Here is a 19,534-nt window from a genome sequence, read left to right as displayed (position 1 = left end):
TATTTTTTTCCGATACTGGTTTCTTTTTTGACTATTCCGGGCGCAAAATAATTTGGTTTCGTTTGACGTTATTTTGTTATGGTGACCTGCATTTAATAGTTTATGGTTAGATCGATAATCATGCTCTGTAATACCTCATCATTTCATATGAAAACGAACTCGGAAGCAAAGAAATGTTTCGTAACACAACGTAGATTATACATCATTAAAATAATTGATAACTTCTAAAAGTAGTGAAAACTCAAATTATACGCGTTCATCTGATAACTCCGAAGATGAAATGTTTGTTTACCGGGTTCGGAAATGTTTGAAAGTCGATTATTATATCGTTCTTGATACCATGCATAAGCCCTTAAAGTCCTTTTAGTATTATTCGATAATTTCAAACAGTAAAATATGTGAAACAATAAATAGTCTATATACATCATTCTGGCTGTTCGCTTAAGAATTTCGTTCTTCGCGTAGATCACTATTGTGTTTGCCACTTTTGGTGTCAAACAGTCTTGTATTATAGTTATTTGTTAGTTGTTTTGTTGAGTATACATTAATGCGTTTATAGCACAGTATGAGGTAAGCAATATTAGGTAATCATGTTTTCTATCTCATTGGGATGATAAAGTAGTCATTGTATTACCCCCTTTTGTAAGCGCCCAAACAAGTAGTTCTCGGCGTATAAACATGATATGCTCAGACCTTAATAGTTTTTCATACGAATCCCTGCCGATCGTTCCACTCCAGTGAGGCGAGCTGAGACGTCGACTGTTCTGATTCAAAGCTCAGCGGTCAGTGGAATTACCGAAACCTCGAAATCCTGGTAAATACCAAAATCACCTTTCATTTTCATAGGTATATAGTGTTTTATTTTATACGCCCGGATTTAATACTTTATTGTGTTCGAATGTTGTTTGCCGTAATTGTTGGAGGTTGGAGAGGGCTGGAGAAGTCAGGAGGGGTGGGGGTTGTGGTGACTCAAACCCGGGACCACCTTTCATTTACATAAGTTCATACAGAAGAAGAGTATGCGAGGAGGTTCGTACGCCGGGGCTTCAAAACTGCAATGTGTTTTAGTGGGTTGTATGCTGTATTTCTTGGTGGTTGGAGAGGGGTGGGGTAGTCGGAGTAGTTGGGGGTGGGGCAGGGGGAGTGATTAAAACCCGGCATGGAACCCCATTCATATCTCTAAGTACATACAAAAGAGTATGCAGTATGGTTTACAACTGTATTATGTTTAAAGTGGGTGGTATGTCGTGGTTGAGGTTAGTTGGAGAGTGGTGGGGGAGTCAGAGGAGGGGGTGGTGGCTACGAAGAAGTCTCAAATATTACTTTCCGATACTTCATTTCAAAGTGTGGAGGTAATGGATGGTAGGGATCATACTTTACATACAATAGTGACACACTTAAACACAATACAGTTGTAAACCATACTGCATACTCTTTTGTATGTACTTAGAAATATGAATGGGGTTCCGAAAATGCAGTTTTGAAGCCCCGGCGTACGAACCTCCTCACACACTCTTCTTTTGTATAAACTTATGTAAATGAAAGGGGGTCCCGGGTTTTAGTCACCATGGCCACGACTTCTCCAGCCCTCTCCAACCTCCAACAGTTACGGCCTACAACATTCGAACACAATTAAGTATTAAATACGGGCATATAAAAGAAAACGATATATACCTAAAAATGAAAGGGGATTTCGGTATTTACCAGGAATTCGGAATTTCGGTAATTCCACTGACCCAAAGCTCAGTATACAAGACGGGATGTCCGACACATTCCGGGTGCGGTTTTGACTTTATGTTTATTTTTACTCGCACTCGGGTAAGGCCCATTCGGTACATACAAGTAATGGTTTGGAGTTTATTTCTACTCACACTCGGACAAGACCCATTCGGCGCATTCTGCTGGTGGTGGTCTGAAGTTTATATATACTCGCACTCTGAAAGGCCCATTCGGCGCATTCTGGCGGTGGTGGTTTGGGGTATATTTATACTCACACTCCGACAAGACTCATTCGGCACATTCTGGTGGTGGTGGTTTGGGTTTTATTTATACGCGCATCCTGGAAGGCCCATTCGGCGCATTCTGCTGGTGGTGGTTTGGGGTTTATTTATACTCGCACTCTGGAAGGCCCTTTCGGCGCATTCTGGTGGTGATGGTTTGGGGTTTATTTATACTCGCACTCCGGAAGGCCCAAATGGCGCATTCTGTTGGTGGTGATGGTTTGGGGTTTATTTATACTCGCACTCCGGAAGGCCCATTCGGCGCATTCTGGTGGTGATGGTTTGGGGTTTATTTATACTCGCACTCTGGAAGGCCCATTCGGCGCATTCTGGTAATGGTGATGGTTTGGGGTTTATTTATACTCGCACTCCGGAAGGCCCATTCGGCACATTCTGGTGGTGATGGTTTGGGGTTTATTTATACTCGCACTCTGGAAGGCCCAAATGGCGCATTCTGGTGGTGGTGATGGTTTGGGGTTTATTTATACTCGCACTCCGGAAGGCCCAAATGGCGCATTCTGTTGGTAGTGATGGTTTGGGGTTTATTTATACTCGCACTCTGGAAGGCCCATTCGGCGCATTCTGGTAGTGATGGTTTGGGGTTTATTTATACTCGCACTCTGGAAGGCCCATTCGGCGCATTCTGGTAATGGTGATGGTTTGGGGTTTATTTATACTCGCACTCCGGAAGGCCCATTCGGCACATTCTGGTGGTGATGGTTTGGGGTTTATTTATACTCGCACTCCGGAAGGCCCAAATGGCGCATTCTGGTGGTGGTGATGGTTTGGGGTTTATTTATACTCGCACTCCGGAAGGCCCATTCGGCGCATTCTGGTGGTGGTGATGGTTTGGGGTTTATTTATACTCGCACTCTGGAAGGCCCATTCGGCGCATTCTGGTGGTGATGGTTTGGGGTTTATTTATACTCGCACTCTGGAAGGCCCATTCGGCGCATTCTGGTAATGGTGATGGTTTGGGGTTTATTTATACTCGCACTCCGGAAGGCCCATTCGGCGCATTCTGGTGGTGGTGGTTTGGGGTTTATTTATACTCGCACTCAGGAAGCCCCAAATGGCGCATTCTGGTGGTGGTGTTGGTTTGGGGTTTATTTATACTCGCACCCCGGAAGGCCCATTCGGCGCATTCTGGTGGTGGTGATGGTTTGGGGTTTATTTATACTCACACTCCGGAAGGCCCTAATGGCGCATTCTGGTGGTGGTGATGGTTTGGGGTTTATTTATACTCGCACTCTGGAAGGCCCATTCGGCGCATTCTGGTAATGGTGATGGTTTGGGGTTTATTTATACTCGCACTCTGGAAGGCCCATTCGGCGCATTCTGGTAATGGTGATGGTTTGGGGTTTATTTATACTCGCACTCCGGAAGGCCCATTCGACGCATTCTGGTGGTGATGGTTTGGGGTTTATTTATACTCGCACTCCGGAAGGCCCTAATGGCGCATTCTGGTGGTGGTGATGGTTTGGGGTTTATTTATACTCGCACTCCGGAAGGCCCAATTGGCGCATTCTGGTGGTGATGGTTTGTGGTTTATATATACTCGCACTCCGGAAGGCCCTAATGGCGCATTCTGGTGGTGGTGATGGTTTGGGGTTTATTTATACTCGCACTCCGGAAGGCCCAAATGGCGCATTCTGGTGGTGGTGATGGTTTGGGGTTTATTTATACTCGCACTCCGGAAGGCCCTAATGGCGCATTCTGGTGGTGGTGATGATTTGGGGTTTATCTATACTCGCACTCCGGAAGGCCCAAATGGCGCATTCTGGTGGTGGTGATGGTTTGGGGTTTATCTATACTCGCACTCCGGAAGGCCCTAATGGCGCATTCTGGTAATGGTGATGGTTTGGGGTTTATTTATACTCGCACTCTGGAAGGCCCATTCGGCGCATTCTGGTGGTGATGGTTTGGGGTTTATTTATACTCGCACCCCGGAAGGCCCATTCGGCGCATTCTGGTGGTGATGGTTTTGGGTTTATCTATACTCGCACTCCGGAAGGCCCTAATGGCGCATTCTGGTGGTGGTGATGGTTTGGGGTTTATTTATACTCGCACCCCGGAAGGCCCATTCGGCGCATTCTGGTGGTGATGGTTTGGGGTTTATCTATACTCGCACTCCGGAAGGCCCTAATGGCGCATTCTGGTAATGGTGATGGTTTGGGGTTTATTTATACTCGCACCCCGGAAGGCCCATTCGGCGCATCTGGTGGTGATGGTTTGGGGTTTATCTATACTCGCACTCCGGAAGGCCCATTCGGCGCATTCTGGTGGTGATGATTTGGGGTTTATTTATACTCGCACTCCGGAAGGCCCTAATGGCGCATTCTGGTGGTGGTGATGGTTTGGGGTTTATCTATACTCGCACTCCGGAAGGCCCAAATGGCGCATTCTGGTGGTGGTGATGGTTTGGGGTTTATCTATACTCGCACTTCGGAAGGCCCGAATGGCGCATTCTGGTGGTGGTGATGGTTTGGGGTTTATTTATACTCGCACTCGGGCACTCGTATTCAGACATCCCTTACTGCCAGAAACCAGTCTGATTCGCTTGAAGACAGGTCTTTTTTTTCAGGTAAAGAGTGAAAAACACGCAAGGCTGTTGACAGAATTTGAGGCGTGGGTGGGATAAAAAAAAAACATCAGTTTATCTGTTTTATTCTCCGGGAAGTTTGTATTAGTATTATGTATTACAACGACAAACAGTTCAAAAAGATATTTGAACGATGATATTACATCGTATTTATGTTCGAGTAGCTGTTTTGGTCTGTAATTTGTTTTGTGTTAAAGAAGAAGAAAGTATGAAAATAAATATTCGAACATTCAGCTTTAGCTTCAAAGTTCAAGAAAACGTTTGAAAAACAGGATTACCATTTTTCTAGTATATAGTTGTTAATTTCCAAATATATCTTTATTTAAACTTATGCAACCTTTCCAAATTATTTTTGGCAACATTTTTCGGTTAAAAGGTGACCTGTTTTGATCAAGGTGAATACGTATGTTCTTATTATTGTTAGCTTAATCTAGTTTAAATTGGTTTATTATTAATTAATGCTAATGTAATGAAACATATGTTTGCTATCCTTGAAGTTTTGACAGCTGAATGTGTCGTCTTGCTTGCGGAGGGGAAAATACACTGATATTTAACAAGAAATGCTTTAAAAATATTTTGTTCTCCATGAGGTGTGATTTATTACTAAAAACTAATAATAGTTCACTGATAAATCAATCAAACCCGACATAAATCTGTAAAGATATTAAGTTATGTTCAAATAAACATATGTGATGCTTCATATATTATCAGATGCTGTGATAAAGGGTGAAAGCATATCACCTATTTCGGTGACAATATGTGCACATACATACAACCAAACAAACGAACGAATCTTCTTTTTTATTCTTAAATATTCTAGATAATAAATAAAATTTCAACAATAAGTACGACGACTACGACGATGATGATGATGAGGAGGAGGAGGAGGAGGAGGAAGAGGAGGTGGATGATGATGAAGAGGATGATGAGGATGATGATGATGACGATTATGATGATGTAAAAAATCAAACATCAAGACATAAGGTTATAGCACTATAGGTAAAATGGATCTTATATTGAATATATGATTTTAAACATTTCACCAGGTAAAGGACATAAAACATGTTTTCTTATCATATAATATTGTTGTATCGAGTGTTTAGTCAAAAACATTGTTAATAGTAACACAATAAAAACAGTGTAATAAATATAGACAAAATATCTCATTTCATTACATGTGATGCAGGCGCCTCTGAGGCTTCTGAAGCTTCGCATACATATTTACTTAACAAATATTTCAGACTCATTTTCTGATGACAGTAATTGTACAAATTTAAACATACTAGGTCGTTGTCTATAAGAACGCTTTATACATTTCTCTCTCATTTGTTGATAAAAAGGGCCAATAAAGATAAAATTATATTTATCTTCAACGACATTTGAAGTAAAAAAATCTAACAGAAAAAAATCTAACGAAAATGTCTTTCTATTCTATTTTGACCAAACCTTCCAGTAAGTACTCTTAGACTATGAGCAGACACGCGAAGTTTTTTTAAGAGCAACACTAACATGTCTTAAAATAATATTCTCTAAGTACTTGCCACTACCGTATTCATTCGTGCATTTGTCAAAAAAATCATCAATTACTCTTTGTTTAAACAATGAAATAAAAACATCAGCATCTACAGTGGCAACATTTTCGTTCTCCTAAAAATCCTTACCTAGCTAAATTTGTTGAACGTTAGCAAACCATTTTCGTTTATTATTTTCAAAACCACAAAGGTTTCTGAATGCAAAGTCTTCGGTGTCATGTTTATATATATGGCAACAATGTTAGAGGATTGTCTAATACCAAGTAAAGTTTTTCAAAGTTTAAGATGGATGTTTTCTGTTTACACTTACTATTTAAAGCCCCGAACGTTTAAATTTACGTAACAACGCATTCATAGCTTTCAACGCCTACCTGCACAAAGCCTTCGTAAAAAGGTTAATTTGTTACAAGTGTAATGTCAAGTACTTCCAAGATAATTAAAATCACTTACAACGACGACAGTTTCGTTACCATAAATTCATGACTCATAACTATGGTTCTTTTCAAACCACATCTTTTTCAAAATACTACTATTTTCGTTTAAGCAACGTTTACTTCTATGCCCCAGTTTGTATAATACTCAAATTGTTTTACTTAACTTAAATAAATGTTACTTTACTTACTTCAAATACTGAACACATTTTATCAAACAACTAAGAAACCCTGTGTACAATCTAATTAACCTAAAACTCCTGAACACATTTTACTAAACTAAAACTCCTTCTTCAAAATCTTAAACCCGTTGTGTGTTACCATCTAAAACTTGCTGAACATATTTTGCTTCCAAACTCATTTGGCATTGTCCAGTAGCTTCTTTCCAATCATAGAGTTCAGAGCATACACCATTCAGAATAAACCAACTACTTGAACTTCAATGTATATCCTAGGTTGTGCCTCATTGAAGACGGCTTTGACCTTGTAACGTCCATTAATCAAATCTGAATCTTTGTATGTCAGTTTAAGTTTGACTGTAAAAACAGCTGAAAGCCAATATGGATCGCTATCTAGTCCCTTGTCTTGGTAGAAACCAGCACTGATATCCTTTCTGAGAGGCCGTTAGAAAACTTCCCTAGTGCGTATCGAATCCACATCCACGTTGGTGAGCGGCTAACATCGAGCTGACTCTTACCCTGGTGGGGATTGAACTCATGGCCTCTTGGGTGAGAGGCGGACACCAATACCCCTCTCGCCCTGGTCGGGATTGAACACATGGCCTCTTGGGTTAGAGGCGGACACCAAGACCCCTCTTGCCCTGGTCGGGATTGAACACATGACCTCTTGGGTGAGAGGCTGACACCAAGACCTCTCTCGCCCTGGTGGGGATTGAACACATGGCCTCTTGGATGAAAGGCGGACACCAAGACCCCTCTCGCCCTTGTTGGGATTGAACACATGGCCTCTTGAATGAAAGGCAGACACCAAGACCCGTCTCCCTGGTTGGGATTGAACACATGGCCTCTTGGGTGAAAGGCGGACACCAAGACCCCTCTAGCCCTGGTGGGGATTGAACATATGGCATCTTGGGTGAGGCGGACACCAAGAACCCTATCACCCTGGAGGGTATCGAACCAATAACATCTGGTGAGAGCTGAACTCTATACCACTAGACCACTCACATGCACAGTGTTTTATTCTTGCTCACTTGTACATGTGACCTTAAAAAGTACAGCACATTTTTAATAACCCTAACCCAACCCACATACATGTATCACAATATGCTTGCAAATAAAATCACAGGATGCTCCTGAATCATATTAATACTGATTGCTATTTACTGTCATGTGCTCACACCATGCCCACTACCTTACATTATCACTGGAATGAAGCTGTCTGTACAATTCTAAATGTTGTTCAAGAAGGCTCTTCATTATCTCTCCACTCGATCTTGCAATTTTATCTTGAGCAGCATGTAAAGCATTGCTAGTGTTCACTCTTTCAGTATGATTTGAAGGAGTTGGTCTCTCCGTATCATTTTCACTATGATGTATTGTCTTTTCTTCTACCTGGACTGGTTTTATTTCAGATTGTATTTTATTTGAATACTTTTTATTGTTAGTGCTTTCGCTCTTTTTAGCCGGAACTTTTACTTTCTTGATAATTGGTAAAGGTTCTACTTTACTTAAGTTAGTTGGCAATTGCCCTTTAAACTCTTTTGGAACCCAGCTTATAACAGAAGGATTCAATTTTCTCTGCAAGAGTTTTCTCTTCGCAGCATCCATTGGCTTCTTTGGTAACTTATTTGTTGGTTTCTTTTGGACATTATTTTGTTTTATCACTACTGGTTTCTTAACAACTTTAGGCTTTTGTTGAGCTTTCATTTTCACTGGTCCAGATTTCTGTTGTTCGCTGATGTTTTGACTGTGTTTGCTTGTCAGACTGTGCCGCGGCAGCTTCTTCGGCGGTTGGACGAGCTCGTGTATTGATTCGTCATTCATTATCTCTGTGGCATTCACGCTGGCCAGGATCCACGTGTAGAGGGGCCGTAACTCCCGTTCCAGGACCCTATACTTAAGGCTGCTCAAACCGTCGACAAGTCGCCGAGCCCTCACTGACTTCAAGATGTGAAACCTACATAATGAAAAGGACACAGGAAGCAAAAAAAAGTCGTAATCTAGTATAATAAATCATATACATGCCATAAAATGGTGACACTATCATGAGTGTTTACGAAAATCCAGTTAATGAATGAATTACTTGTTAAGAATTGGACCGTATATTTTATGATAAATTAATTCAACATCGACCCATAATAACGTATTATACAGTATCGTATCATTCACTTCACCGTTCTTTAAAAAAGGGAAAGTTTATTTCGTTAAACATTAACCATTAACTATGGCTGTCAATGTAAGTGGCGAATGTCCCTGAAGTGCCAGACAGATCGATGGAATATAACAACATCCAAGAGCCATAAGCATATTTAGGGCCCCTTGATTGTTAACTAAGAGTTGGAGAGCAATGAAGTCAGGGACCGGGGACTTCATGCGACACATAGAGAGATAAGGACCTGCGTCTTCACCCGCCATGTCGCCTTGTTATGCCGAACATCTGCACCAAGTTATTTCCAAATATTCCTTTGCATCACAAAATTACAGCCCGGGAACGCCCACTTAAAGTCGATGTGCATATTTGTAGTAATTAATAAGGATAAGCCTCTAGATGTGACCTTGACCTTCCATGTAGGGCAGTGGGTCGTGCACGTGACACGTAAACATCGGTGCCATTTAATTCCAAAATCCCCCATGCATGACGAAGTTACAGCCCGGAAACAATCACCTATACCGAATTTGCATATAATATGCAGTATCCCATTATGAGTAATCTCTTAAGTATGACCTTGACCTTCAGTGTAGTGATGTGGCGCTTGTGCGCGATATTTGGCCTTTATGTGCAGAACACTTATGGCATGTTATTTCATATTCCCCTTTGCATGACAAAATTACAGCCCAGGAACGACCACCTTTACAACAATCTATGTGCGTAAACTGTATGAATCATTCCATAATAATTATTCTCTAAAGGTGACCTTGGCCATCGGGGTAGAGACACGGATCTTGCGCACGACACGTCGCCTTTGTGAACATGCGTCCGCATTCACTAACGTCTTGAGTCTGAATTTGAGACTCAAGACTCAAAATTGCAAATCTTATTCTATTTCAATATTGTTTATGACGCGCTAAAATGGTAAAACTGGCCATATTAATTATGTTGAAAATAACGTGTTTAACAATTATTTACACATTTTCAGAAAATACAACTGCATTAAAGATAATTAATCAAGTTAAAAAATCGCTTTTCAGTGCCACAAACTCAGATTCAAGACACAGGTGTATACGGACCATGCAGAGCTCTGTGCGGGTTTATTTCTAGCATCAATAATGAACGATCAGGGATACTTTTTTATTTTGACATTTGTATCCCTGTAACTCTAGTCTGCCATAGTAGAAAAAATCGTCAACAGACTCATTGACAGCCATCTAGGTGGACTAGGTTATTTCATAATCACGCCATGCATGACAAAGTTACAACCCGGTCACAATCAATACGGCGGAAAAACGGACGGACGTTGCGAATTAACCATGCCCACATGGTGTTTCCTGTTTTACTAAACATAAGAGTCCTGTTTTAGCCCAAAATCTTTATACAAGTTTCGTTAATGTATTTCAAACATCGGAACACAAGAGTTGAGACGCCGTATAAAATTAGTGCTGTGAAAAGTATTGATTGACTGTCTTCCGTGCCGGTATTGTCCGAAATACGAAAAAAACATGTTAGGAGACTTACCTGTCGTCGTTTCCCTTGTCTTTGGCGTGCACGAGCATCTTGTAGCGGGCGACGGACGGCGTGTACCGTGTGACCGTGAGACCCGTAAGTAGAACCCTGGAAATATCACCAGAAGTAAAAATCATATTATAAAAGTATATATACAACAAGAGATGTTTGTCAAACATTATGCCCCCCTGAGCGCCATGTTGTCAGGATTATATGGACAATTGAACGAAATATGCATGGACCGAAATGACAGCTGATTTGTCACTCACATTGGATGCCGTTGAGGCAGTTTTAAGATTATGACCATTTAAAGTGTAAGGGGATAGAGTGTGTTATGTCCAAGACTTTTGACTCTATGACCTCAAAATCCATAGGAGTCATCAGCTGGTCACCAAAAACTTGAATGTCAAGTTTGAGGGCCATGGGTGCAGGCATTGTCAAGTTATCAAACACACAAGCTTTTTTCGTTCAAGGTCACTGTGATATTGACCTTTAAATCAAAATGGGTCATCTACAGGTCAGACCCAACCTTAGTCAAGTTTGAGGGCCACAGGTGCAGGCATTGTCGATTTATCACTCGAACAAATTTTCGCAGTCAAGGTCACTGTGACATTGATCTTTGATCCCTAAAATTATTAAGGGTCATCTACTGGTCAGGCCAAACCCCCTAGTTAAGCTTAAGGGCCATGGGTGCAGGCATTGTTGAGTTATCACTCGGACAACCTTTATCATTGAATGTCACTGTGACCTCGACCTTTCGCCCAATGTACCTAAAATCAATAGGGGTCATCTACTGGTCAGACCCAACCTCCAAGTCAAGTTTGAGGGCCATGGGTGCAGACATTGTCGAGTTATCACTCGGACAACTTTTAACCAATCAAGGTCACTGTGACCTGGACCTTTAGTCCGATTACCCCCCAAAACAATAGGGGTTATCTTCTGGCCAGGCCCAACTTCTATATCAAGTTTGATGACCATATGTCTAGGCATTGTTGAGTTATCACTCGGACAAGCTTTAAAATTATGTTATCATTAAAGATCACTGTGACCTTGACCTTTGACGCGATGAGCCTTAAAATCAATAGGGGTCATCAACTGGTCAGGCCCAACCTTCATGTTTCAGTTTGATGACTTAACGTCCACGAATTGTTGAGTTATGACTCGGACAAGCTTTGGTCTACCGACGGACCTACCGACCGACCGACATGTGCAAAGCAATATATACCCCTCTTTTTCGAAGTGGGCATAAAAATGAGTGTGAAGCATTGACAATAAAAATGTGGCCAACTCATTTTGTCTACATTACTTTCACTATTTTCAGTAATTACATGCACACAACGCTCTTATGATTTTAAGTTTTACCTTTAAGGAACCAGGCATTTTTTCCCGGAACAAAGCGTGGCACAATGTTAAAATTTAATGTTCAAGCCGATTTCCGCCCATCAAAAAATGTAAACATTTACTAGTAAACTGTTATTCCATTGCACGTATAGATGTGGATTTATCATATTTACATACATTTAAAAAGAAAACGACTGTGTATTGAGCACAATTCTTGATGCAAGAGGTGATGTGGGAGGGGGTAGGGGCTAGATACGAAATATTTGATAGTCCGTACCTTCTGAACATGTCGTCATCCTCGCCGCCCCAACCGAAGTACAGGTTTGAAAAGCCGTTCACAAGCCGGAAGTGCTCACGGGACAGCGCCGTCACCCCACCGAACAACTGCGGGTATTGCAACCTTTTACAAATGAAATCAGACTTAAATAAAATCAGCGCGAACTCTGAACATTGTTTTGGAGTAGAATAGTCTGAAATACAGCTTACAGTTGTCATATTTTATTTTAAACAAATATGTGGAATATAATTATTATTATTACACCTCAGGGAATCTCTATTTCTAAAAGGAATAACTATCAAAACCTATGCATGTTCGTCTTCAGTTTTTAACACATATCAGAATGTTTATTTATTTATTTCACGCAATGACCGTGATCATAATGGATTAAGCCTTTCAAAAATATGCTTTATGTTGTGAAAATTGACATGTCCATCATCAATAGCGGATTAAAAGTGGGGCGCAACCAGCGTGCGCCCCCTCTAAAACCGTCAAAGTTCACTATGGGAAAAAGTAACACAATACACTCATAATGCCCTTCTTGAGGAAGTAACCCCAAATCCCTGTGCGAACAGTTGATGCCATATACTTTCGGGTTTGAGTGTGGGGCGTATGTCAAAATAGTATGTCCCATTAAAGAACAAATGCTGATTAAGCGTACATGTAGTTGAAGTTCGCCAAATACATAGGGAAAGATTCTGTTCAGACACGCGTACACACTGAGCAAATTTGGAGTTGGAAGTTATCTGTCGCCGAATGCATACAGAGAGGGAAGTACTTACACGTGAACACACATTCGGAGCCCCTCGGCCAATTTTATCGAAAACAACCTCGGATGTATGCAGGTACATCAGTTGAAGTAGTTCGTAAAATTTTGAATAATATCATTACTTAAATGTAGTGTTTAAGAGTTGTATTTATTGATCTAAGTTTAAATTGATTGCCATTGAATTGTATTATATCAAACATAATTAAGAATCCCAAGAGTAATGTCACAAGGTTTAACTGCTAAATAAAATTACTACGCGATCTACTTGCAGCGGACTTAAACGTACCACTTTTTGAGTATGTAAACCGTCCAAATACATCCGAGGTTGTTTTTGAAAAACATGGCCGAGGAGTTCCGAATGGTGAACACATAGCGCAAACTTGGAGTATAAGTTATCTGTCGCCAAATGCACACAGAAAGGGGAGTTCTGACACGTGTACACATTGAGCAAACTTGGAGTAAAAGTTATCTGTCGCCAAATGCACACAGAAAGGGGGGTTCTGACACGTGTATGCATTGAGCAAATTTGGAGTATAAGTTATCTGTCGCCAAATGCACACAGAGAGGGGAGTTCTGACACGTGTACACATTGAGCAAACTTGGAGTATAAGTTATCTGTCGCCAAATGCACACAGAAAGGGGAGTTCTGACACGTGTACGCATTGAGCAAACTTGGAGTATAAGTTATCTGTCGCCAAATGCACACAGAAAGGGGAGTTCTGACACGTGTACACATTGAGCAAACTTGGAGTATAAGTTATCTGTCGCCAAATGACGGAAAACTTGTTCACATGTTCTTGTATTTTAACCAGAAAGAGGTTGACTATGGTGACGAATTTAAAGAGCTCACCTGTAGTCGAAGGTGTCAATGGCTACTGACATGTGGCGCGGACTGTGTTGACATGTGTACAGGTTGCGATCGTCCTCGGGAATTAGATCCACGTCGTGAAAGATGAAACAGTCGTAATCGTACTCCCTCAGTGCCTCCATGTACCCAATATTCATTAACAACGCACGGTTAAAAGTGATGTTCGCGGCCTATATAAAACAAACATGTCTTGTTTTATATGGTGACATATAACTGCCGTAAGATAACCTGTTAACGTTCGCCAATTGTTTTGTGTTAACCATTGAATTTTCGCGATCTAGCCATCTAGTTAATAATCGCGCTACTTTTTTGGACTTTTTTATGTAGTTTGCGAGTTACATTTAATAACATACTAACTGGTTAACGTAATATGATTCGTGGAACGTAAATCTTACAGCAGTTATATGCCACCATAGTTTTAGCAGGTTAACCTGCCTTAAATTTATAAAAAGGACGCTTAACTATAGTTTCGGTATTTATGAATGTTTTAATTAAACGTGCCCAAGTCCGGTGGATAATAATAACAAAGTTGTTTGGGGATTTGAACACGAAGTTAGTATGGGCAGTAACTTCCGTAGTTTCGCAAAGAACACTCCCCAAATACCGCATTCAATCAAGCAATGTCGCCGATGACAACTCACCATTTCCACCACAATTATCCAACGCGCATTTTCATCAAATATATTTCCCCAAAACCGCACTCCCACAAACATTAAAACCAACGATTTTCACGTTATATATGCAATTCGCATTCTCGTCAAATATATACATACAGTACCAGTCCTAAAAATAATAATAACGTATATGACTTATAATTGACACCAACACCATTAACAACTTACCATTTCCACGATATATATCCCATAGTCGAGCTGTTGTCGCTGAAGGAAAGGATGGATGTTGTTGAGAAATATTTTCAAATGGATCTCCCGGTTCCTGTACGGAATCACTATGGCGACGCGGGTCCTCGCCGTGCATCCCGGTGGTCGCATCCTACCCCCGGGACTAAGAGAAGTTAGTCGACGCTTTAAGGATGTCCATGAGGGAATCTGCTTTCTTACCTCAATGTGGCCCTCTGGAAATACGACCATAACATTTTGCCAAAGTTAAGGGGTAAACGAAAACTTGTAACAGTTGTTTATACAGTACGAAGATTCCACATAAATTGAACCACAAAAACATATAGTTCTTATAGCATGCGCGTTTTTAAGGCATCCGCACCATAACAGTGTCTGAATATGGGCCAAATTGGCATTGGGATCGAGTTCATGTCCCTATCCCGCATAGCCTGCCTAAAATCCTAGGGTATTCACATGTGCCATCACCTAGGGCCAGGTCTCGGCTACACAGTGACATAGGTCCCTATGGTCCCCTTGCTCGTTTCTGCGAGAACGAGTCTTACATGTATGGTAGGGGTCAGTAGGGCTTATATTGCCCATATACGCACAATGTTGGGCTAAGGACGGGGCCAGACTAAAATCCTCGTAGTATTAACAGTTTGCCCGAATGTATCACACGGCCAGGTAACCCTTGGATACAGTGCCATTGGCCCCCTTGCTCGTTTTTAAGGCATCCGCACCATAACAGTGTCTGAATATGGGCCAAATTGGCATTGGGGATCGAGTTCATGTCCCTATCCCGCACAGTCTGCCTAAAATCCTAGGGTATTCACATGTGCCATCACCTAGGGCCAGGTCTCGGCTACACAGTGACATAGGTCCCTATGGTCCCCTTGCTCGTTTCTGCGAGAACGAGTCTTACATGTATGGTAGGGGTCAGTAGGGCTTATAATGCCCATATACGCACAATGTTGGGCTAAGGACGGGGCCAGACTAAAATCCTCATAGTATTAACAGTTTGCCCGAATGTATCACACCGCCAGGTAACCCTTGGATACAGTGCCATTGGTCCCCTTGCTCGTTTCTGCGAGAACGAGTCTAAATGTTTCCTCGAGAATATTGCATGTCCTCTTATTGTATTGATTTTGATTTTGTGCTAGCACCGCATCACCGCGGTGATATGGGGTTACGGTGCTACGGTGCTAACTTTACGCACATTCTAATCACTGCAATTTTATTTGAATTGCTGCAAGCGGTCGATTAATTTTACACGTTATTCCGAACATCATAACAGACCGCTCGTTGGGATTGTTTCAGGTTTTTGTAAACGGTAAAAAGGTAACTGACTTACTCAAAGCTGGTGGAATTACTGGACAAAGCTCCATGGTGGCGTTGCTGGTACTGTTTCCGGTCATCTGCCGGACAAGGGCCATGCTGCTGTTACTGCCTTCACTACCATGGCTCATAACCAGAGAGGCATTGAACACCTTCAGCACCAACAGTTGAAACTGAGGGTGCCTGTACAGCAGCGCGTTCGCTAGGTACTGACACGTGATTAGCAACAATATCACCACGACAACCACTTTAGTGACGATGATACCCGACTTTCGTTTCCCAGTTAGCATTTTCCCAGTAATTAAGTGGTGCAAACGTTAATATCTGCAAGAAATACATTGAATCTTGCATACATCGGGGATAAAACATGCACTTCTAATACTAGTGCATGTACCACGTTTACACGGTTTGGTTCTTACCCAGGTTCCAAGAACCATCTCATTCTGTCCCAGAAAATTAAGGATAACGATTTCAGTGTGTATCATTGTTTTAATGTTTATGAGAACTGATAAGCCAAGCAAATATAATAGCAATACAACCATTACCTTAAAATGTTAATCAATTTAATGATTTAAGTTTTTAATACATAACATACAAAAAATTAAATATAAATAGAAGGTTTCCGGACAAAATTATATGCATAGATGGTCAAGGCAAAATACATATAGATGTACCACGAATGGTAATCATCGCCATCTCGATCAAGTTAAATAGTTTGAACGTTTACTGATTATAAGAAGTTTATAGAATCACTATTCAAAATGATCATTTTACTTTCAGCCTTTTAGTTGTTTTGATTTTCATCTAGATTTTTGAATTGTAAAAGGTTCATAAAGTAAGATGTTCACAAATATTATAACAGACCGGTTTCAGCCAAATACGTACAGTACCTGTTAACTCGCATCTTGATTATCCAGTATCACTTAGCAAGAAACGCCTATATCACACAGTATTCCTCTACATCTCAACGAGTTCTGACCATCTATTAAACAATGGAATAAAGTGCAAACAATCTTCTGTATCAACTTCCTTAGATGCGCTCACAGTGTGTGAAACAATATGTAAAACAAACATTCGCTCCAGTAATTTCTTCATGTTGCTACACAGGTGAGGCCCGCTTTTAACTTCTGCTGGATAACAATTTATCGCTGCAGATGTAAGAGGCTTATCATAGCTTATATCAGGGCTTATCAGCTTCTATCCAAATGTTTGCGCGATTTGATGGTCAATCAAATATTTGCCAATTATTATAGCTAATACTCTTTCGTTTGAATCTATCGATTAATTTACCAAAAGCAGAAGCATTCTAACGCGATTTCAGTTACAATACTGTCAATTTCATGTCACGGCAACCCGTATTATTAAATGAGTGTCATATAGTACGTGAATCATGAACTATCTTCAAGTTGCATTACCTTAAAGATGCACTCTTACTGCCACAATTAATATAATTGTTTTAATATGCCAAAAAGGATGAATAAATGTCGAAAACAATGGTTTTACGAAGGATACCGAGTTAAATTAAAAAGAAAGGTGCAAAAACATGGTACTTCTACCTGATGAGATTGTAGATCGCATTAAATCTTAAATTTTAGCACTCACCACTGATCATTTAATATTTTTTTGCATTTTAGCTATTAATTACACAGTTACAATTTTGTCAGTAATTAAATATTTTCAATATGTGCATTTCTTAGGCCGTAGTTAAAGGTTTACCACTCAAAAATAATGTTTGTTATGCATGTGTAAGTATTGATTTTGAATAAGAGTGTCACTTTAAAGCAAAGTTCTTCGTACCATACACTCCTAAATAATTTACTTGAGAGCATTTATATGAAAAGAAAAATAACTATTCGGGCCTCGTGATTTCATCGGCAACGCGTTAACGTCTGTATTCGAACGTCGACACGGCACATCAATCTTGCGTTGTCTCGGTGACAGATTGTTTTATTTTCCATTCACACCACCCAACTCACTCAGCTACAACTGCAATGTCATTTATAAAATATAATATATACAGTGACCATTCGCGACAGCTTATAACTGGAACGTCTTTGTTTATACTTATGGTTTGCTTCAAATGAAGACTTAAAACAAACATACTATAATATGTATTCACTTTTTTAAATGAAACTTAATTAGCGCAGTCTACGCTTACGTACGCCTTCGGTATTATACTAGAGTTTGATTGAATGTTTAGTTTCTTAAAACACTTCGAAAAACCTTTTTCACAAAACCGCCGTCTGATGGAGCATTGTCAAGACATTATTTTGTAAATATATTTGTCAAAGTGTTGGTGGAAACAAATCACTTAGTCAAACTTCGGTAATAAAACGAAGGCGGGGCTCTATGAGCGGCATTCACTGCCCTTTGTTTAATTATAAATGGTGAAAAAAAGGATAAGTTATTTTTGTTTTAAGTCATCAGTCAAAGCAAAATATTGCCATTTGTGACGTGCTATACACACATTTGGTGAATGGGGAACTGGACTGGGTCGGATTAATCTTCAAATGATTTTCTGTGACTGGAACATTCCCGACTCCAGCGGATATTGACAAATTTCCTTGCCCCGGGGGTGGTATTTAGACAACGCATTTGCGCTTAATCTAAATCATGTCTGTGCCAGTCAATCCGACAATAGTGGTGGTGGTGGTGCTGGTGGTGGTGGTGTGTGTGTGTGTGTGTGTGTGTGTGTGTGTGTGTGTGTGTGTGTGTGTGTGTGTGGGCGTGTGTGTGTGTGTGTGTGTGTGGAGGGTGGGGGTAATGATTGTGCATGACCGTAAATAGTTGAATAGTTGTAACTCGAACGTCATCATGGTATGAAACCACGATTTTTTTGTGGCCCTGGTTGATTTAAAGATAAGATAAGAACATCTTGGTTAGATTCAAATAGAGTAACATTAGATATAAGTTATTGTCCGACAAAACAAGATTATCCAATAACAAACAAACATTCTAGAAAAAGAGGAGGAATATTAAAACATTCATATCACAAGGGTACATTTAAGTTGATTAAAAACATACACAAGTGTATAGAATTGTCATTATGAATATTAGGTAAAAAATGATATGTCAACATACTTAAAGCAATAATATGCAAATATACATAACATATTAAAGAAGAAAATTATTTGACAAACTAAAGTAACAATAAAAGACGCTTAAATACATACAAGTAATAGCCTGTGATAAATATATATTATAAGAGCAGTATTAACATGTAGCCCCTGAACAAATAAAAATGGTATTTATACGCAATACTATTTTCTTAAAATACTGGCTTACTGATACTGAAATTGACCAGATTCATAACATGATATGGTCAGACTACATAGTTCTTTCGTGGCTGTTCTTATTTCAAGCTCAGTAGGGCAAGACTGAAAGTCGGACACAAAATTATACTGGTGGTGGTATGTACGCTTGTTTATACTCGCACTCGGCCAAGGCCCATTCGACGAGTGCTTCGTTAAGATTGTAAGTCATATTAGGTTTTTGGAGCATACTGAACGGACAAAATGTAACCCTGGTTAGAGCAACCCTGGTGCTTTAACATGCATTGTAATGTCCATCCCGGAAGACGATTATTGTCAAGTGTGTTACCACTAGACAAAGGATCCGCCATATAATGGTGGTGGTTTTTACTTTATTTATACTCGCGCTCGGGCAAGGCCCATTCGGCGAGTACTCCGATAAGATTGTT

At 40.4% G+C, this 19,534-nt stretch overlaps 1 protein-coding gene across 2 annotated transcripts; it reads right to left on the bottom strand.

Annotated features, from left to right (window-relative positions):
• Positions 1 to 5,388: 5,388 nt before the first annotated feature.
• On the bottom strand, positions 5,389 to 16,869 carry LOC128236830 (beta-1,4-galactosyltransferase 3-like). Of its 2 annotated transcripts, XM_052951949.1 has the most exons (7): positions 16,725 to 16,869; positions 15,851 to 16,158; positions 14,503 to 14,735; positions 13,643 to 13,830; positions 12,024 to 12,146; positions 10,418 to 10,513; positions 5,389 to 8,701 (listed from the first exon to the last, which is right to left on the bottom strand). In XM_052951949.1, the coding sequence occupies exons 2-7, from the start codon at positions 16,122 to 16,124 to the stop codon at positions 7,933 to 7,935; spliced, it is 1,683 nt and encodes a 560-aa protein (XP_052807909.1). In that variant the 5' UTR covers positions 16,125 to 16,158; positions 16,725 to 16,869; the 3' UTR covers positions 5,389 to 7,932. The 2 variants fall into 2 exon arrangements, with proteins under 2 accessions (XP_052807909.1, XP_052807910.1); XM_052951950.1 differs by lacking the exon at positions 15,851 to 16,158.
• Positions 16,870 to 19,534: the final 2,665 nt, after the last annotated feature.

This window comes from Mya arenaria, chromosome 6, assembly GCF_026914265.1.
Source record: "Mya arenaria isolate MELC-2E11 chromosome 6, ASM2691426v1".
NCBI classification, from domain to species: domain Eukaryota; kingdom Metazoa; phylum Mollusca; class Bivalvia; order Myida; family Myidae; genus Mya; species Mya arenaria.
Note: the sequence above shows the minus strand (reverse complement) of the source record. Positions and strands in the feature narration are given on the sequence as shown.